Source organism: Acartia tonsa, chromosome 6, assembly GCF_053477335.1.
Source record: "Acartia tonsa isolate MP-2025a chromosome 6, ASM5347733v1, whole genome shotgun sequence".
Lineage (NCBI taxonomy): Eukaryota > Metazoa > Arthropoda > Copepoda > Calanoida > Acartiidae > Acartia > Acartia tonsa.
The window spans coordinates 53388039-53411069 of NC_137265.1; the positions used below are offsets into that span (position 1 = coordinate 53388039).

General features: G+C 30.0%; 2 protein-coding genes across 2 annotated transcripts; both read right to left on the reverse strand.

The window, feature by feature from the left end:
* Positions 1-2729: 2729 nt before the first annotated feature.
* LOC145323162 (uncharacterized) lies at positions 2730-6328 on the reverse strand. The gene is made up of 5 exons (XM_080165556.1): positions 6184-6328; positions 5066-5204; positions 4826-4872; positions 4256-4358; positions 2730-2733 (listed from the first exon to the last, which is right to left on the reverse strand). Exons 1-5 carry the CDS (start codon positions 6326-6328, stop codon positions 2730-2732), a joined length of 438 nt encoding a protein of 145 aa, XP_080021682.1.
* A 215-nt stretch (positions 6329-6543) lies between these two features.
* LOC145323163 (uncharacterized) lies at positions 6544-19223 on the reverse strand. Its single transcript, XM_080165557.1, has 4 exons — positions 19137-19223; positions 18741-18803; positions 7231-7493; positions 6544-6889 (listed from the first exon to the last, which is right to left on the reverse strand). Exons 1-4 carry the CDS (start codon positions 19221-19223, stop codon positions 6544-6546), a joined length of 759 nt encoding a protein of 252 aa, XP_080021683.1.
* Positions 19224-23031: the final 3808 nt, after the last annotated feature.

The following is a 23031-nucleotide window of genomic DNA, read 5'->3' on the forward strand; positions in this document are numbered from 1 at the left end:
TCAATTTTGATCCCCCCTCCCTGGACGGGGCACTTTTTTATAATTAGGTTAGTTTAGGTTATAGGGGCTAGTATTAAGTTTTGGCATTCTATAGGCGTTCAAGTTCGTTGGTTTTACTGTTTGATTTCAGAGCCTCACTTAGAAAAAAATTAATTTATTAATATGATGAAAATTACTAATTTATCTCCCCCACTTTTCAATATATTATAAAATAAAAAGGCGCGCTCAAATTTTGGCGCGAAATTAGATATGAAGATAGAAACAGTTAAATGTATAGGTAAAGATTCAACTCTCCTATATCCTTCCCCCACCTTTATTAATAAAATAATTGAAGCAACTGTCCCTTATTAATCATTGCTGTTTACCCCCTAAGAAAATGTGATAAAGGGTATGGGTTAAAAACTACTGTAAGCCAGTAATCTTCTCTCATTGCTGGTAACCTGGAAAATTTGCAGATTGCCAACTAACAGGAACCTAGGATATGCGAGCTGCTGGATCCAGGAATCTTGTAATATTGCCAGGAACCAGAAAGCATTCGTTACCAGCAATATTTTACCATGAACTGCAGTAGATCCAAAATCTCTTACTGACACGGCTTGAGTAATAAAGTTGTAATTGCGCGGATCGATATTTTAGTGAGTGCGCAAGCGATCTAAAAACACCGCGCTGAAAATCTTTTAAAAATCAATGTTTTATAGGTGCGCTGTGGCTCACCATCAGCGCACCTATGGTTCACCTCTGAATCGCCCCGATTCAGTGCACCATAAAAACGATTTAAAGATCAAGCTCTGAAGAAAAAAAACTACCCTTTTATGGACCTTTGCTCACTAGGCACTTTGAGGGAAAGCAATTGTTGAGCAAGTTTGACATAATCAAATAAGTCAAATATAACTATTTATAAATTATACAAAATGTATCTTTCCTAGTTAGGTGCTTTTTCTTTTATAAGCTTTGACAGAAAAATTCTTTTTTTAATAAGGGGGAATTCATAAATTGTATATTTACCTTTATCATTTTTTGCAGATACATCTGCATTATAATCAAGTAATAACTGAACAGTACTATTCTTCCCTGCTTTAGCTGCAGCATGGAGAGGAGTTTCTACATAAAAATACTGTTGATTAATTTGTTTGTGTTGTCTTTGACTTTGATAAAATTATTCAAGTTAATACTGGTTTATTTAGTCCTTTTCACATGGGATCCTGAATATCCTTATTGTGAACATATACAGGACACTTTCTGCTAACTTATGATCTACTAGCGGCTTCGCCACTAGCCTCTAGGGGCTTTGCCCCAAGAGGTGATCAAAAAAAATTTTTGGCGAAATTCATAAAAGGACCAGGGAAATCTACATAAAAAAAAATGACCAAGGAAATCTCCTGAGGGTTTTAATTTTTTATTTTTTGGGGGGTTTGGGGTGTTCCATCCCCCAAGACACACAGACAGACAGACAGGCGGACAGACATCATTCATCATAGATATGAGAGATATTAATACACATTATAATGGTGTAAAATAATCAGGAAGTATAAAATTAATTTTACTGCAGTGTGGTACCTTTTACATGTTAAAAAAATGGTATTAGTAGAAAAGTAAAAGATGCATACTATAAGACAAAAGATCCTTCACTCTTTTTTTGCAACTCTACATAAGTTTATCTATCTGTAAACTGATAGATGTAAGCAAGAAATGGAAACAATTAAATATATTTTCTAAGCACCTTTACCAAATTTGACTTACCAGAGTTATAAGTTAAATTAACTGAGTGTCCATCATTAATTAATTTCTGAACTTCGTGATCATCCCCCTTTAGTGATGCAATGTATAGTGATGCTAAAAAGAAAACGTTTATTATCACAGAAGGTAAATCAAGCTGTAAAAAAATTTTCAATCATGCTAAGAAATTCATATTAATCAATTTAAACATTTTTAATTGATTCAATCACTTTGTATTATATATGACATAAGAAATGGGGTTCAGACTACATTGCCTTAGGCACTTACTTCTGAAACTTATAAGTAGCATTCAGAAAAAAAAGTTTACATCAAGTAAGCCCCTATTTCTCCAAAGTGATAGATAAGAAATAAGATATATATTTACCATTACTCTTGTAAGTCTTCTCAGTGGCTAGAATAACATAAAATGATCAATAATCATATTAGAAAGTTGGGTGTAATTATTTTTTTTTACTCTAGCTAGTTAAACAATGTTTTATTGAATTAAAATGGAGTAGAAGTAGTAAGAAAGGAATTCTCTAGGTGTGTTTCTAAAGTTTCTAAAGAGAGGGGCGATTCTGTTGACTGGTTAATTTTTGGTGTACTGTTATCTGACTTGTATTTCTATTTTGAGGATTTTAAAGCCCAGTTATTTGTTTTGTGAATACTTTCGTTTTAATTGTGATAAATATTTTCCATGAGTAAAATTAGGTGTACTATAGTACTTCAGCTATATAGCTTACCTAAACATTGACTTTTTTCAACATTTATTTCATTGGCTAAGAAGCCACCATCATAAGTTGCAATTGCTGGATCACAACCAGCATCCAAAAGTTTAGTAACGAAGTTGTTATCAACCCCTGCAAGTACCAATGGCGTCCTTCCTAAATAAAAATAATTTTCAACAAATCTTTAATGATTTCTGAAATACATAGACGCCAATCATTTATAATTAAAAAATATATTGACTGTGTATTTTAATTTAAAATAACAATGGCGTAATTTTCTTTGTATCACCTACAAAAATAATGGATTTAAGAGTCATGCTAAGTTAAATGTCACAATAAATCAATAATGATGAAAAAACTCTGAAAATAATACACATCAAGTAAGCAATGAATTTCATATAAAACATCAGAATATCTATTGAGCTACTTTATCCACTTTGATTTTTTTTATAACATGAGTGCGGTTGAATGTGGTAATAAGTGATTTTCAATCTTAACAATTTTACCTTTGCATATTCTAACTTATTTCCCTGCTCTTTAATTAGAATTCAATAATTATTGTTTAATTTGTAATAATTCATATTTTGTATTATTTATTTCAACTTAAGATGTGAAATTTTGAGGGGTAAATTGTTAAGATTTTTATAATAAATTTTTTCACCTTTTTCATCTCTTGTATTTATATCATTTCTATACACATTCAACATTGTAACAAAAAGGCTCTCACAATCATCGTTTATTTCCTTGCATTTAACTTCCATTCTCTTTTCCAAAATATTCATATGACAATAATTTTCATGTTGATGGATTTGGCAAGCAGTTATTATACTGTGAAATCCAGTATGAACTTTGATCATTTTACTTAAAATAATTCAGTTTTGAAATATAATTCTAATAAAATTAGTGTAGTAATTATTTTTTAAAAATTCAAGATAGAAATAGTTTACATATTTACTTAATGTGAACTAGCCTTTAATTGGACTGTAGTAATTAACATTAAAGGAACCCTGCGAGAAATACACTGATCTAACTGCTGAAAGACTGCCACAAGTAGATCCAATACCCCAAATTTGAAGCCTTTAGGTCTAATAACAAAAAAGTTGTAGGCATTTAAAATGACATTTTATGTACAATGAAAATTTTGAAAGATTTTCATTGCTGATGTTAAAAAATTTGAAATTAAACTACATAGCCTAGAAACAAAGTTATAGGCTTATTTTCATCATACATTTAGGTTGCCATTAACTAATTATATTTTCACAATAAAAATACCTATTTTTATAGTCAAAATCATTAAAAAAAATTAAGTTTAACTTATGTTGTACCAAGAGTACTGTAGTATTTTCAGCCAATCAGAAGGCTGAATCAGCTCAACAATCGATCACAGCTGAGCTTAATTTAGTTTCATTTGTTTACACTATGGTTTTATGCTCAAAAACACAAATTAAACCAAATTTTTTTCAAAGATCTTTACTATGAAAAGTGGTGTTTTTATTGAAAAAAAATCAGTTACCGGCATCTAAGTTTCTGATGAAGATAAGGTTATAATTTTGTGTCTAGGCGACATAATTTAATATCATAATTTCTGTTATAAGCAATGGAAATCTTTCAAAATTTTCATTGTACTTAGAATGTAATTTTGAAATGCCTAGAACTTTTTTGTTATTGAAGCTGAAGGCTTCAAATTTGGGGTATTGGGTCTACTTGTGACAGTCTTTCAGCAGTTAAAGCGTTGTATTTCTTGCAAGATTCCTTTAAGAAAATATTTTCCAAATTAAGATAATTAGTTCCAAATTAATAGTGCTTCTCACCTAGTTTTATTTAACATTTTGTGTTCAGGTTTGCAAACTGTGATAAAGGTTTTGGACAGGTTGTATCTGTGACTTGCAATCATATTGTGAACAGCTGTCACAACTGATTTTATATTATGTATTAGAACAAGTTAAAGAACAATCCTAATTAACAATCTTTAAAGTTGCATATGTTAATATTTGTCCTGAAAGATTCTATTAACATCTGGTGTAAGAGTAAAAAGTAAAGTTATTTTTTTACTTAAACAGGGTATTATATATGGCAAAAATACAAAAACATTCCATAGTAATAAAAATAGAGTGCAATAAGGATGTTCAAGTTTAAGGATTAAGAAAAATCCTAATTTTCCAGGTTTTAAGAAATCTCTAAATGGCCCATGTTACTGTAATGCAGCTCCCAACACCCCTTCTCACAAAAAAAGTCCCAAATAACAGTTGTATTCACTTAGTTAATAAGAATAAATGTGTTTTGAATATCCCAACTGTCTCTTGGGGTGAAGACCTTAATAAATTTTTTTTTTTGTTTAATCTAAAGTGCCCAATACAATATTATTAGTGTAAATATCTCACTGGTAGGATCTGAAGAATTTCTCATAATCTCACACATCTCTTCTGAACTGAAATAACATTTTAAAATGTAAAAAAAAAATATTTAATAGTATTTTACAATCTTAAGTTTCAAGTTGCTCTTTCTTGGTAAAATTTTTCTTAATATGTTAAATAAATTCTCTTGTGCCAATATTTTTTTTAATTTCTGCAAAGTTTTTATTAACTGTAGTTTTTGTAACAATAATTGAATTAAATACTTACTTGTTAAATTTTTTCTCAATATGCTCAATGAATTCTCTTGTGTCAATTTTCTTTTGAACTTCCACAAAATTTTGATTCACTGCAGTTTTTGTGAATATCACATAAACAGAACCAGTGACAAGTCCAAAGAGTATAAGTCCTTAAATACAACTTAAAAGTTAAAACCTTTTACAGTGCAAGGAACAAAGATTAAATCCAACATTTTATATACCACAATCACTATTCATGCATATTATGTTTGATAGTTACAAAAATTACTAATGTAATAAAAAATTTTCTTTTCTGCATTATAGGAATGGATTATGTTAGTTAGAAATCTTTTATTTTAAATTACCTCCAATAATATCAAAAATCATTTTCTTCAAGAATTTCTGTACTCTTAAATTGAAATAAATTAGTAAATCTCTTTTTATTACCAGGAATAAGATATAACCAACAAGAAAATAAATCTAAAATAATAATAGGGAGGCAGATGTAAAGATCATTAATTCTTCTATGTGTTGTCCCCTAATGACAGCTGAAAATCATGTGTAGGTTTCGTGATTTATTTCCAAATTAATATTGTTGTTGGTATAAGCTGCTGTAATACTATTGTGTTATTAATAAAATAAAGTCAAACAATTAACAAACCTCTTCCTGTTTATCTTCTTGAGATTGTCTGCAAATCTTGAATCTGCAATTAATTTGAATTAGAATCTCATCTATAACGTAAAATGATATCTATCTGTCTATCTGGATAAATGTTGAACTGACAAGTTTAAGCTTCACTGGTCCTGTGATGGTTTTGAGCTATTTTTGGAGAGTGAAACAATCCCAACCACCTAAACTCCCAAAACAAAATAATAACCTTGCCCTGTAATTATTTTTTAAATAGAAAAAACTGTCAGGTAAACCATGTTACTATATTTAGAGGAATTATTGACATTATCACTGAAGCTTAACAATTTTTAGCTTTATAGGAATTTGGGACTTCACATCACCTTTTAGGCTGGGGTTAGGTTAGGTGGCTTATTAAGAAATTCTAGATAAACTGTAATTTTTTAAAAATTTCAACCTTTAGGGGTTTCATCCATTTCTAAAGTTTGATCTTTCATATTTGGCTTAAACACAAATTCAACCCAGCATGAGGACAACTTCAGATAATGTAAAAATTCCATAGAAGAAACAACCAGACAACATCCTATTATTATCCACACAGTTTTCAGTAGCTGCGATATCATTCTTGATCTGTTCTGACAGTCCCACCTTTATAAACATCATCATTATTAATATTGAAATTTTCCTGCATTTATCAACAACAAAATTCAATTACTATCTAGCAGCAAAAAAACAGTCAAAAATCTCCCAAAGACTTGAATTTACCTATAAACTGAAAATTTTACCATAATTTTACAATTAAAACCAAAACTACTTTAAAAAAAGGATAAAGATAAACCTTCCCCTTAAAAAAAGGTTAACTTCAATATGATGAAAATAGTTTACCATAAATCTTGTTGGGGAAATGGTATGATCTCTTCCTGAATAAGATATTGAAGTACAACAACTGCAATAGTAACAATCAGGGCAACCATCTTGTTAGTCATTCTTGCCTTTCTTTTCTTACTACAGTTTTCATTAGGGTCTTCAGTAATTTCTTGCTGTTGGAAGGATGGAACTGGAATGAAAAGAGCTGATCTGTCAGTAGATTGATTTGTTGAAGAACTGTTGAACACTATTGCAAGTGATGGAATGAAGAAAAATGTTGTGTTCATGATTGTCATAGAGATAAGGATTCCATACTTCCATCCAAGGCTAAAGACTATAATGCTCATGAGTGCAGCAAGTCTAAGAATAAACATCAATATAAAATATTGTTTTTGGGCAATATTATGAAAAATCATCTACAGTTTTGTTATACTATTAATACTAAAATTGGGGACAAGGAGGGTCTATAAAGTGATAAGTTAACCTGGTTTTATTTTGAAGTATATGAAGATTTTTATGTTTTCCTATCTAATCTTTAAATAATCAAAATAAAGTCATAAATCTTCAATATTTTAGTAAAAGAATTTTTTGAATTATTTCTTGATCTGTATAGTCAAAATATTCAGAAAATGTATATATTTGCTAATGTTTGATTATTACTAAAAACTTCTGCAACCAATGTAATTTAAATATAAATTAACCTGACTGTGATGTCAACAGAACTTCTAACCATCAAAACAAACTTATCTAAAAGTTTGGGTTCTCTTTGGGACACATTTATCTTGTAACTGGACAAACCCCATAGAATTGACAGGTAAGATGTGGTGATACTTCGGATTTCCAGGGTGTAATCTTTTTGTTCTGAGTAATCAATGGAAAGAGGTTCACTGCTATATAGTTGAAACAAGAAAACTCCAGTCTGCAGAATGATTTGAAGTGTTGATTCAATTGAAATCTCATAAACCTGCAACAAACATCAAAATTCAATTTATTCCTTGAAAAAAGGATAAATATATAACTAGTGAATACGAAATTCGCTAGTTACTTTTTGTACCAGTTGATAGTTCACAATCCTATTGAATGGGTCTAAATTTCATGCTTTCAATGTGTGACTAATTATAACTGTTGTTTTGTGTGACCTAATTCTTTTTTAGCGAAGCCACTCTATAATTCACTTAGTCTGTCCATCTCTCAATCCATCAGTCCACAATGGCATAGGGGAAACATGATTTTCTCAGCTACTATTTAAGATAGACAGCTGAAATTTTAAAGGGCGAATATAGGTTCGATATGATATGAGCTTATATGAAAGGTGCCATTTCATACTTTTAGAATATCTATGCCAAATTTAAAAATTCAAAAAAATCCTTAAGTAGATTTTGCAATTTTCTGTTTCAATTGAACATATGATAAATGAGATTGACGACAAACGGTTTATTTTAGCCCTGTACAAGACTTTTTTTTACTATTTTGCTTAAGTTTGATTGACTATTACAATGGCACGCATCTTAAATGATAATTTAAATGTTTATTATTTTAGATTATATACTCTTTAATTCAATTTTTAAAAAAAGTAAAATTAATTTGCGTAAAAGTACGCCAATAGTTTTGACTAGGGTAAATAATACGTCTTAAAGTTTATTTTCTGTACAAAGATCATTGGTTAATTCTGGAAAATATAAAAACCCTCAAGTACGCCATTTTAACACACACGAACCTTAAAAAAACAGGGATTTGAAATCATTCTTCCTCCAAGAAAATTTTATCGATTATTTTTTTTTTACTTTTTACATTATTTGATGTTTTTTTAAACTTTTAAATATTTTACTTTATATAATTTGTATGAAGGTAGAAGATGGGTATATTTACCCCTGATTAATTGGTTTCCACGTTATTACGACTATCCTTTAACGAAAGCTTTTTAATTCAACCTTGCTACAAAGCCTTGTGTGATGCTAGGGTGTTTGAGTTCTTAGGGAACCACACTAATTACATAATATTATCTTGAGTTAGACAGGTTTTAAGCTATAAACAGACTTATACAATTATATATGTCAATATCTTTAAGTTATTTATAATCTATATAATGGCACCTTTGAAATAAGCTCATATTATATCAAACCTATATTCGCCCTTTAAGTGAAGATTTCTATGACATATGCCCAACGCATCCATTGTTTTGTCCATCTGTCTGTTACTTGGGGTGCTTGATTAATTCCTAGGTTTTCAAGTTTACATGATAATCTCATTTCCTTTAAAAGATAGAGGGCTGAAATTTTTGGGATTAATCAATTTTACATTCTACATATTTTCATTAAGATTTATTAAGATTTTTCTATTAATTGGGGTGCTAGATCGATTCCTAGATTTTAAGGTTTTCATGATTTTCTTTATTCCTATTCAGTATAGACAGCTGAAATTATCAGCGATTGAATATTCTTATTTACTAAGTATATTTGCGATAACTTTTATTTAATAGATTATTCCAATTTTTAACATTTAAAAAACAGCCTGCATTTTTGCTTCAAGATCCATGTCAGATCTATACAGGAAATAAATGTCTATATATGAGCTCAAGTCTTCCAAGGGATAAATGTTTAAAACTCATAGTGATCCAATAATCTATAAAAAACTCTCATTGCCCAGAACGATAAGGCCCAATATTTTACTTTATTAAGAATAAATTCATCTTTTTTATTTTATGTTGCTATTTACATAATGTTGAAGTATTTAATTACTATTCTTAAAACAGAAAATTTAAATTCATAATATAGTAAATTTAAGAAAACTTAGTTTTAAAATAAATTGATTCTAGCGCCACTTTTAATGTGTTCAGATTTACAAACAAAAATTAAAAACATTTTAACCCTTTCGTGATGGTTATATAAAAAAATATATATTGGAAAATAAATTCCATAATTCAAATTGCAATTTTGAAAGAATGAAAAAAGCATTATTATAAATACGTATCTGAAGATCAAATAAAGAAATCAAAAGAAAAATGGAAGAAAAAGCAAGTGTGAGAGAGTGGTTTTAATAAAAAAGAAAACGCTAAGGCAGAATGTTATTACTTTCATAGTATCAAAGGCTTTTATTACAAAATAAATAACTAAAATCAGCCGGAGAGAAATTCTAACGTAAGTAGTTGAACTTGAAGTAATCTTTATGTGCAAGTTAATATATTTATATTTATTTTCTAATATTTCCCCTGTAAATATACAGTGAACAGGTTTAGGGTGCTTTCCCATATTGAGTACATATCAAGCATTGAAAATACACTTCCATATTTTATAAACTAGCGGCTTCGCCCCAAGAGGTTTAATCAAACAAATTTTTCGTATTTTAGATTTAAAAAAAATTTTTTTTTTTTTGGGGGGGGGGGTAATTGAACCCACTATTTTAATTTTAGTTTTAAAAAAAAAATTGTGGGGGGGGCATTTTACATTTTTTGGGGAGTTGGTGGTCCCCCCAAGAAAATAAATATAAACCTTCCCGGGACCTATGAGAAGCTACCCTGTAAAGGAGAACCCGATCGGTTCAGCGGTTAGCAAGATCCGGCGCCACAGACAGACATCATTCTACTTTGTAATATAGATAAATTGTAAATTAGAAGGGATAGTTTTTTCCCATAAGCCTAATTCTTGCAAGGGGCCCTAACCCACCGAGGTTTACACTTGATGTGCCTTTACTCTTGATAGGATTAATTATAAGAATTTCTAAGAAATTTTAAAGCTTAACAAGGATGACATTATTTATAAGTCCTTAGTAAAACTAAAAAACATGGGAATGTTTACAATAGATTTATACAATACCTTTGATAGTAGATGCATATCAAAGCTTTCCAACAGACGGACGGACAAAGTAAGTTATATACTAGATGTTCATCAGTATGGGGATGTTTTTTTAATTCCAGCCATTGAAATTTAATAACTGAAGAGAAATTCACGTTTACCCCTTTACGGTTTCTTACTGACAGACAGACATTTCAATTAGAGTACAAAGAAACATATGATAACATCCATAAACTTCGTGAAGTTAATAAAAATCTAATAAGATAGACAATGTGGTTAAAACATTAGATTTCAATAGAAAAATATACAGTAAACTTTAAACATACATCTCTAAAACCTTAAAATCTAATTACTAAAACTTTAGCATAATGGACGGACTGACTGACAAAGATAATTGAATATATGATGCTTTTTAGTCAGCGAAATCCTCACAGACAAAATTGCTTTCTATTTTTATTTTAAAGTAAATCATAATTCTGATTGTGTACCAGACAGACATATAAAGTTCATGTAAAATTTTCTGCTAAAATATTTTTTAGTAGAGAAGCTACTCTATAATTTGAAATGTCCCTCTGTTTTTTTTCTAATAACTCGGACCCTAAGGCGGCCTAAGGCCGCTTCGTGACTAGTATTCTACATATTTACATCAAGTTTGTCTATTAATTGCGGTGCTAGTTTGATTCCTAGATTTTTAAGATTTCGTCATTTTAAAGATTTCTTAATTTTTATTGTATGACACTGCTCTAAAGTAAATTTTTTTTCAGATACCCATTCATGATTTTTGAGCTTCATTACTTGTGGATGTTGTTTTCATTGTTCTAAACACTCTTACAAGTATAGTTCTAGAAGTATCTTTTTCAAAATTTTGTTTTCTATAGACTAACTGGATAAACCCCCCTAACTATTAATTTTAATTTAAAGGAAGCTTGCAAGAAATACCACGCTTTAACTGCTGAAAGACTGCCACAAGTAGACCAAATACCCAAAATTTGAAGCCTTCAGCTTCTATAACAAAAAAGTTCCAGACATTTTAAAATGACATTTTATGTACAATGAAAATTTTGAAAGAATTGCAATGCTCATGTTGAAAACTTTGAAATTAAACTACGTGGCCTAGAAACAAAATTATAAGCTTATTTTTGTCATAAATTTAGGTTTCCAGTAACTAATTATATTTTTACAATAAAAATACCCATTTTCATAGTCAAAATCATTAAAAAAAAATTAGGTTTTACTTATGTTGTACTGAATGTACTGTAGCCAATCAGAAGGCTGAATCAGCTTAACAACCAATCACAGCTAAGCTTGTATTAGTTTACCCCTTTGTTTTCGTTTAAAAATGCAATTTAAATCGAATTTTTTTCATAGATTTTGACTATGATATGTGTTGTTTTTATTGTAAAAATGTAATCAGTTACAGGCAATCTAAGTTTCTGACAAAGATAAGGTTATAATTTTGTGCCTAGGCGACGTAATTTAATATTGTTTTTTCTTTTATGAGCATTGAAAATCTTTCAAAAATTCCATTGTACATAAAATGCTATTTTGAAATGCCTAGAACTTTTTTGTTATTGAAGCTAAAGGCTTTTTGGGGTATTGGGTCTTCTTGTGGCAGTCTTTCAGCAGTTAAAGCGTGTTATTTCTTGCAGGCGTCCTTTAAAGAGAAGTGTTTGAAATTTGTAGGACGTTGTACATAATTCTGATACTGAACTCAATAAATGTTTGAAATTCTATTTTGGCACTTTTCTTTTTGGGGCTAGGGGTGTGAAACACTGAAATATTTATTTCTTATCTATATTTATTTTTTAAATTTCCTTCTAGGGGCAACGTGGTTGAAAATCCCCCAAAAACTAGTATGGTCAGTCTTTACATAAAAGATAAAGGATAGAATAGAATCCAGATAGAAGCTTTGCCTGGCAAAATATCACCCATTTAATATTCAAAATAAATACCTTTGTTAAAAATCTAATAAAAAGCACATTAACTAGCATTTAAACATATTTCACCAATACACTAAAACATTTTTATTATTAGTATATATTTTATTGGGTATAATTTAAAATCATTAATATACAAGTTATTTTAGAACATAGTAAAGTAAAATTATGATGCTATTTGCCGGATTTATGGCAGTGTTGATGTCTGCTTCTTTTTTTCATTGCTTGTGGTGGTGACGGTGTTGGTGATTTTCATTGATGACAAGGAAGACAGTTGTAACTGTAGAAAGAAGTTGGTTTACATTGCTTGGTTAAAGTGTTTAGGAATCTACTTGATCATATCTGCTTTTTTCTACTTAATTTACAGCTCTATCCTAATCAAAAATATATTCATAAATATATATGATTTTAAAACAAAAAATATGATTTTTCAAATTGAAAATTAATTCCTAAGCCTCAATAGTCAAACAAATATCATCAAAAGCCTAAATAATAAATCAGATTTAATAATATTTTTTTTTATTGATTGTGCCTATTTCCATTATATAAATTCCAGTATATCAATATAGTTTTCAATAAAAATAACGGTCCTACAACAAACGCAGGAGTCCCAAACGTCGGAGTAGACAAACACAGGAGTGGACACTTAACCTAACCTGACCTATTTTAAACCATATTTTGGTTTTTAAATGCCTAACCCCTGCAGGGGACTTATTTGTATATTCATATCTTAACCTAAGCTAACCTGTATAGAAATACTTACTTAAATTAATATTTTAACACTCCTGTGTTTGACCACTCCGACGTTTGGGACTCCTGCGTTTGTCCTGGATCCAAAATAACCATTGAAGTTTTTTTTATAAATTGTAACTAACCAATCAAAAATTTACAAATAGAAAATGCTTATTACCAAAAGTTAATGAATGAAATTGCTTGAAAAAGGAGGGTGTTCATACTACATGTTCAATAGATTTTACAATAAAATAATAATACTTACATAACATGTAAAGAGAGAAAAAATCATGAACAAATATATTTCAGTCAATATATAAATTTCAAAAAAATGCATGCAGTTAAAAATAAATGGTAATATCCTCTTAGAAATTTTTTTCAATTTTGAAAAATTGAGTACCTCCCCTCTACCCTGAACAACTCTGGCCACAGTGCTCGGCTACCTAGCCTGCCTAGCTGCAGCATTCGGCCCCCTTGCCTGCCTAGTCGCAGAGCTCGGCCCCCTTGTCAGCCTAGCTGCAGCGCTTGGCTCCCTTGCCTGCCTAGCCACAGCGCCCTAGCCCACAGTGGGATCTTTTGAAAAAAATCGGGACATCCAAAAAATCTAAAATCGACTTTTATCTATCGTAGGACCTAATAATGGCTGTAAGTAGACAGCTAGAAAAGAAATTTTTAAAAAATATTCATTTTTGGCGGATTTATGCCATTTTTAAAAAAGGTAGCGAAAAATTCTTCAGTTTTGATGATTTTCCAGATTTTTTACACAATTTTTTCAAAGCAACAAAAAATACATTTATGTTCATCTTATGAAAATAATTTTTGATTGAGGTACTTTTCAGATACCTGTACCAATGTCTAATTAAAGAAAAATTTTAAAAAAATATTTTTTTGGTGGTGTAAATTGACATTTTGTGAGAAAATTTCACCAAAAATATTAAGATTTTCAACCCCAAAAAATCAGTTTTCTCCATTTTACCCAAAAACGGACAGGAGGCCCCGGGTTTTGCAATAATAATATCAATATACAACATGTATTGTGTATAAAACAGTTTTCACAACCTGGGGCCTCTTGTCCGTTTTTGAGTAATTGAGCATTTTACATTGCATGGTTTGAACAATTTCGTTCTTGTTAATTTCAAATTTTCCTCCGTTAGAGGGGGAAGGAGTCATTTTAGAGCCCAAAGTCATCTCTGCAATGTTTTCTAACTTTTGAGGCGGAACTTTCTTTACTTATGCATCATTTGCCTCTGGCGAACCGTTTCGCCGTTATTTGCCGCCGTTGGCGTGATTTTTAACGATTTTCGCCGTTCTCGCGGTTTTAATGGACATTTAAGGGAACAAGGAGTCCTTAAAAAAAGATGACTTATAAATACTTTTATTTTAGCAATTAAATTTGCTAAATTGCATATGTTCTAAAAAAATTTGTAGTTCTAACTGGTTTTGGTCCAGCAGAAATTCAAATTTGGAGATTAATTATAATATTGCAAAAACATTATATACACATCAGAGAGAGAGAGAGAATTATACGTTTGAGAGAGAATATAATTTAAGTAATTATGCTTATATTCTTATACAAACTTTAAATGAAGATAGCTAGACCTAGAATAAAGGTATTAACACAAAATCAAAAGTGTTTTGAAACTTATGTTATTGTTGTTTATATCTGTAAAAAAAATATTTGAAAACATGCCTTATAAGTGTCCTATTTTACTTATACTGGACCTACCTAAAAATGCCGGGACTCGAAATGGGTGCACCTGACGCTATATTCATGTTCACAAACATTGTTTGCATTGAAGAAATATTTACATAGACGTTGATTTTGTTAAAATATTCCTATCCTAACTAAAGTTATGAAGGTTTATAGATTTTTTAAAAATAGGGTAGCTTCGCTCCCCCAAAACCGCCAGACGTACTTACCAAATGCACATTAGAAGTTAACAGAGGCAAAATTTAAGTTATTTTTGAGTTAAAGCAAAAGAAATTACACCATTTCGTCAAATACAAGCTTTTTTATTGATGTTTACTTTTGTCTACCCTCAATGTCCCGTTTTTTGGCAAAAGATCCCACTGTGTAGCCTATAACCTAACCTAACCTAAAATAGTTGTTCTACGTCAGGGGGGGGGGGAATTACTCAAATTTTCAAAATTAAAAAAATTAAGAGAATTAATAATAATAATAATGTTTATTTGGTGCTGCCAGGTACCCCCTAGCTTAGGAGATAGCACATACAATACTCTAAATTGCTGCTATCTATCGACAATTTAGAGTTTACATTATGATGTTTAGTCTCATACAAAATAAAATAATATATACTAAGAGATTAATTATTAACTAAATATAAATTGGTGGAAAAGAAGTAAAATTTTCAGGATATGCACCAGGAGCTACAGGAGTACTATCTTGACCAAAATGGGGATAGTGTATTTGATTCCTGAAGCCCCTTTTTAAAGAAGACGAAAAGAAAAAAAAAGAATATAAAACAAATTAAATGTGAAAGGAAAAATTGAAACTCTAATTTAGTTAAATTGAGTTGTGAGGATGGTAAAAAAAGTAAAAAAAAAACACAAATAAACATTTATATTATGTTAGAGAAATCAGTAAATAATAAGAAAAATGAAAAAAAAAATATATGAAGGAATTTAGAGAAAAATAAAACAAAATAATATGAAAGTAAAGAGAATAAAAAGGAAAAATAATAAGATAGATCATTGTTGTATATAATTTTTATACCATATTTCAAGTTTTAAAATATCATTGAAGATTAATAAGTAGGTAAAGTTTTTATAAAAAGAAAGGAGAAAGAAAAAAAAAACATAAAAAGGAAAAAAAAGCAATACTTCAAGCCTTTGTCATTGTACAGGGTGAGTCAGAAAAAACTGAGTTTTCCGAATTTATGATACAACCAGTAGGAATATGGAAAAAGCAATTATAGGTTCTTGTTCTCTATAAAAATATACATTAAACTTAGAAAAAGTGTTTTTGAATATCTCTGAAAACAACGGCGCTTTTTAGGCCATAAAGATTTCAAAAAGTGTGTGTGATGACTTTTTTGGCCATTATTTTGTACTTTTTAGGTAGATTTATGAATAATAAAAAATATCTACCATCCTAAAAAGATAAACAAACATATTTTTTGATTATTAAAATTTGTATTCAACAGATTGTAAATTTTTGACATCTTAAAAATACAATTTATTTAAATTAAATTATCATATTAAAAATCAAACATTTTGTTGTAATCTATTGTTAAGATTTAATACTCCATGACCAGAAAACCAGCTCATGACCGGAAATATTTCATCTTGTTACCTAAATTCCTACCCACTTCCCCTGAATTTCCTCTATATTTTGTGCAAGACTGGATTTAATCTCCAAAATCTCCGCCCCCTTTTGATAAATTATACTTGTGTGTTATAATCCATAATAATAACTTCATTTAAATAGGGTAGGGTTTCTAAAAGGCATTTTTATTTTAAAAATTCAAACCTTGATAACTTTTTTATCTTAAGAGATTTTTTTGTCAAATAAAAAGCTTTTTTTTCTTTTTACTATAAGCTATGTTATTATAGAAGATTCTTTTAACCACATGCATCACAATCAAGAAATATGAAAAAATGACAAATTGCAGTATTCTAAAAATGCTTTTGTGAGAAGCCAAAAAGCATTTCACCTTTAAAACTCATTAAAGTACTTTTCTTAGACCTTTTTCTAAATAAATATTGAAATTTTAAGATTTTTTTATACAAAATAGATGAGTTATTTTAATTTTTCTTGATCAACATTTTTCACACAAGGCATTTTTTGACACCATACACCTATCATAGAGGCCGCATTTTTAGAGATAATGAAAAACACCTTTTACAAGTTTGATGTGCTTTTGTACAGAGAACAAGGATATATAATTATTTTTTTTTGTATTCCTTCTGGTTGTTTCATAATCGAAAAACTCAGTTTTTTCTGACTCACCCTGTATTATTTTTCAAAAAAAAAAAACAGAAATTTCTCAATTCAAAATAATAGTTTTTTATAGAATGCCACTTTGAGCTTTGCCCTATATTCAACCCTCCCCTCCCCGCCAAAAAAAACAACACTCCCCTCCCCGCCAAAAGACAACCCCCACCCCCTACTTAAAAAAATCACTAGGTTTTTTATGAAATCAATTTTCAAGATCTGTTTATGCACTCAGAACAGTTTTCTCTATTACAAATAAAATTAAGTTTTTCCAACAAAAAATCTTTGAGTTTCATACAAAATTGTTTTCTTGACATAACTGTGCTAAAAGTATAAATAACCTCGTCATTATTATTATCATTTTCATTTTCAGGATTAGGATTAGTATTAGGAATAATGATTTCATTCCATAACTTTGGTAGATCAGAGTTATAGAATTATGCCAAATAAATTATTGTTTTTTGTGTTTTTTGAAAATCTGTTACATTGCATAGTAATTTTTCATAAAAAAATGTACATGATTACAAAAATGTAAATAAATATGATTATTGAGTTAAACTAAAGCTTCTCCATAGATGTTACAAGATCCATATTAGCTTCCTATACCCTCTAACAGTCCAAAACACAATTTAACTAGAGTGTCATTAAAACTGTATTTTATGTGCAAAGCCATAAAAAAGTTAAATTTATATGTGAATTTTGTAAAAAAAATTACTACATTTCTATATTATATTCAAACATTATAGCAGTTAATTTTTCATTTCTTAAAAGTCCAAGATATAAAATATTTTTTCATTATATTTGATTGTTATATGTACATATATATTTTAATTTAAAAAAACTTTTTCATAGTAAAATTGAGATCTTATATTTATGAAAATTGAATTATTAAATATAGCTGACCATGTACTTTTTTTTATATACTAGTGAGTACATACTAATTTAGCTTTTAACAAATTTTAAATGTAAAGGTATTAAGTTAAAGGAAATATTTTACAATATAATTTAGATTTAAATAAAATTACTTCAGAGTAAAGCTGACAACCTCCAGTTTACAGGATGTAGTTAAATACTTGTTAGAGATAATAATTAGCCCCAAAAGTAAAAAAAGTTTTTAAATATGGTAAAAGATGATAATCTAAACCTTAATTTTGGGTATGTTAATCTTATACATGGTAATAATGACCTCGATGGTATTAGTTAATGAGCATTATTACAACTCATCTAATAAACATCTATTTTAGAAAAAGTTTCAAAGAGTTTGGTGTTATTACTCATAGTGATATATTCATGGTTACCCAGGCAGAACTGATTAGGATTTGTTTATTGTTATAGTAATTTTAATTTATTCTGTATCTTATACTTTTTATTTTACTAGCGGCTTCGCCCCTAGCCTCTAGGGGCTTTGCCCAAGAGGTGATAAAAAAAAATTATTGCGAGAGACCATAAGGACCATGGAAACTCCTTCAAAAAAAAAAAAAAAAAAAAAATGGGGGGGGATTTTTTGGTTTTTGGGGGGGTTGGGGGTGTCCCACCCCCCGAGAAAATAGCTTAAAACCACCACAGGACCAATAGGTAGATACCCTGAAGAGTAGAATCCGATCGGTTCAGTGGTTACCGAGATCTTAAGGGACAGACAGACAGACGGACGGACAGACGGTCAGACGGACAGACAGACATCGTTGTACTTTGTATTATAGATGACCTTACAATGTTTTTTTTTTTTAAATAATGCCTAAATAAATATTTTTATGTTTCATGTACACTTTAGATTTAAATATCTCACATCTTAATACCTTCTGTTTCTGATATTCCTTTCTTTTCTCTAGATCATGTGGATTCATAAAACAATTCAGACCCTAAAAATAATTTTTAGTTATTAGATTTATTTCTGCTTGAAGTGTTAAATAAATAATCTATAAAAATAATATTTCTATTCAAGTCTGGCTTTAAAACCTATTACACAGCTGATCTAAAGGATAACTGGGTCCTGCGGAAGATCACACAACAAATTGATGAAAACTAGTAAAATATGATGCCCAGGGAACCCAGAACTGGTTTTGGTTAAACTGTATGAGTAGCTACCTTACTATGATTTTTTTCAAATTACTTTTTCTTCAAATTTAAGAGATTTCAGATTTTTTTCTTCTCTAAATTGAAATATTTTGTAATTATTTCAGTTCATGAGTCACTTGGGGAGGATCATATGCATTCTGACTACTTTTAAGGGGGGTACCCCCTCTCCCCATGGGTAACACCACCCCACCCTGTCCCGCCATCCTGAATTTTTTTCTTTGTTTATTGCTGATTTTCATGGTTTTTTTCTTCAAATTTAGGAGATTCAAGATTTCTTTTAGATAGAAATTTAAGCATTGTGTTAATGTTCTCAGATTATTAGTCAAATAAAACAATGAATACTATCTTAACTTCACAGACATTATGGAAATTTATTCTTTGCATGCTCTCTCTGGTTGGATGTTTTGGGTGGCTTCTGAAAAATGAAAGTTTTTTATTAGTGGTGCTATTGCTTGTTGTATGACTGTATTTCCAGAGAACTACAATCCAGAGTTAAATAGAGCTTCTAATGAAAATTATGATGAGGTTATAGCTGATCTTGATGGTAAAATTCAACTTATAAGGAAGGAGGAGGCATCATGCATTTAAACTAACCAGTGTTCAAAGACTTTTGATCATAGCAGTTGTCAGACATTGTCAGCATCATTTCCTTGCCCCTATTGTCATGTTCCTCTCAGAAAGATCACATCTGCAGTTGATGACACAGTTGAAAATCTACCTGAAGATCTATGGGAGGAAAGAACATTTGGAAACTTAAAGTAAAGCCATGATATATATACTACAATTTATGATTCCAACAGAAAGCTTGCCAAAAACTGCTATAGCACAGTTGAAGCTTGGATTCAAAAAGAAGATGCTGATGTCAAAGTTCTTGACAAGAGTCCTGTTGAAGAGTTGCATGCTATGATGGGGTTTGTAAATCACACCTTTTGGGATGGTTATATTAAAGATGTTCGGGGTAGAGAGCATACCAAGCCATGGACAAGCTTGTTAACCAATGGCTTTGGCAATAAGCTTGTTGATCAAAACAAGGTTGAAGATCCACTCAAGGAGGCATTAATAGCATACATGGGTCTTGAATTCAGTGTCACATCAATGATGCATATGATATTTAACCATCTAATACCAGCACTTTCTAACCCTGTATTACAAGGTAGAGGATTAGGTATTGTGTCAGGCCAGGCTGGTGATTCAATTCATTAGGAATCCAAGATCTTTTGGTCTGAATACAAGATCAATTCTCATGATAATCCTATATATAACATGCACTTTTGAATTTTTGGCCTTTTCAAATTTCATTTCAATTTAAAAACACTTTGGAATTATTTTTTTAAAAATTAAACATGCCAGATAAAGAACTATCTTTTCCTATCTGTGGGCCACAAGCCCCTGAAATGTGGGGGGGGGGGGGAGTGGTACCCTTGGGGAAAGGGAGGAGAACACAACAAGAGGAGTCAGAATGCATATGATCCTTCCCAAGTGACTCATGAACTGGAAAAATAGCAAAATAATTTAATTTAGAGAAGAAAAAAAATCTTAAATCTCTTAAATTTGAAGAAAAAGTAATTTGAAAAAAATCATAGTAAAGTAGCTACTCATACAGTTTAACCAAAACCAGTTCTGTATTCCTTGGGCATTATATTTTACTAGTTTTCATCAACTTGTTGTGTGATCTTCCGCAGGACCCCTTTAGCCTTCAGATCAGGTGTGATTAATATCTGCTGGATTAAAACTAATTCTCAGTCATATTGGAAAATTATGTATAAAATTATATTACCAACAGTTTCCCACGAATATTAAAATTAAGATTAAGACAATCACCCTAAATATCATTGCAGGCTGATAAGCAAATGCTTTTGTGAGTTTCCAATTACTAGTTTTGTTTTCCTTTTCCATAACAAGGTCCAGAATGAGGGATAAGCTGGGTAGTACAAGGATGATCACTAAAAATAAGAAGTAAAATATTATTATAGTAAAATATATCTAAAAATATTCATTATGTCACTAAAAAACTGTGTCTTCTAGATTGTAGTACAAAAATGAAGAAGCAAAAAAGTTTAGTTTTAAATTTAATTTTTGTTGTTGTGAATTTTACTCTTTATTTTCACATTTCCTGCAGGCTTCCTTTTAGTGAAATCTTTCAGTTTAGAGATATCTTACTTTGTTTTTAGAAAGATTATCTATGTTGGATTATACTCAGTTTTACAAGTTCAAGAAATAATTTCCAAGATAATTAGACATAAAACAAAATAAAATATTATGAAACATATAAGCAAATTTTTAAATATCATCCTAAAAGATGATTTAACAGAAAAAATGTGTCACTGATCATAATTTTGGTTTAATCAGGTAATGTTTGAAATTTTTAAGTAAAAAATGACCTAAAAACAAAGGTTGTTAAATAAAAGGGTGAAGAAAGCAAAAATTGACTTTGACTTACTTAAGGTTGGAAATTTATTATCAAACATGGGACTTGCACAAAAAAATTAGCTTTCTAGCTCTAATAGGAACTGAGATAAAAGGGGGGGGGGGCATCAAACGTCCCCCCGACCAATTCAGGGGCGGCAAGGGGCCTGACTGTTAAGGGTTAAGGGTCAATGTGATTTTTAGTCATAATTAGTTGATTAATCAGCTTACACCAATATAGTCTTAGATTGTGTTGTATTTTAAACTAATTCAATATTAAAAGAATAAGTTTTATATTCCTAAAATGGGTTAAAGTTTAAAACTAACCTGATGCTATGAAACCAACAGCATACATTTGGCCTTCTCCAAACTTTGTATAATCATTTGTGATGTTGTAGAACTCATTTTCATCTTTAAAACAATAATAACCTGTTGTAAGTCTTAAAATTCATTTAGATTTTGGCGTTATCCTCTTTTTTGCAAATTTGAGTAACAATAGATAGCAGTAAAATATATAATCATTTTATTTTACTCTAACCAGGCAGAATATTCTACTTTATTCTAGTTTATACTTTTTTTCTTAGATTATAGTAACTATAATTATATTATCCTTATACTAAAGTAACAGGATTTCTGTTTGTCTGTGTGTTTGTACTAAAGGATCTCGCTAACCCATGCACTAATTTCATAGGTCCCAGGAAGGTTTATAATATTGTGGGGGAGGGTACCACGACCCTCCCAAGAGAAATATAAAAAAATCTAAATTTTTTTTATGTTTCTCAATTTTACAAAGAGATTCTAACGCAACATAAACATCAACCTAACACAGACATATTTTAAATATAAAAAAAAACCGCTAGTTTTGTTATATTGTATTTCCTGATGTAGTTATTTTTTCATGATCCTCCTAAAAAAGGTTTAAACTGTCTTTAACCTGTTTTTAACAAATATATCAAAATTATACTATGACACCAGTAGAATCAGACTGCAGAGCCTAAATTTGAATTAAGCCCCAGATTAACATTTTTTGGAAATTTAAAAATTAATTTGTACTGTTGCTTGGGACATTTATATCCAGAGCAAAAGGTCTTTTTACTTGTGGGTAGAATTATTAGCTTTTGGAGTGTTTTGCTTCATAAATAATGTATTTTGTTATAGAGTAAAGTTAGGCCTTTTAATTTGATCTATCAAAATGCATTAAAAGGACTCTCCACAAGAAAATCAACTTTGGATTTTTGAAAATCTAACCTGAAACTTTTATTCTCTGTTCAATTTTAGGCATTTTTTGTTTTTGTGGCATTGCGATCGAAGCCCTTTGAAAATTTTGTCCGCCTCCTATTTGTACTCCCGCTATAACAATATACACTACACTTTACCTCCACTCAAAATATGTTCACCGCTAAAGAATTCTTACTACATTCCAGAGATTTTCTTTTGCCGCTTACTATTCATTCTCATATGCAATATTCTCTCCCCGCGTTACAATTCATGAACTTGTATAAAAATTTCAAACATTCTCTCTCCCCTCATTACAATTCATGCTCCAAATGAAAAATAAGACAACGTAGCTTGGAGAAGCAGAGAAAAGGCCTAGAACCTGTAATA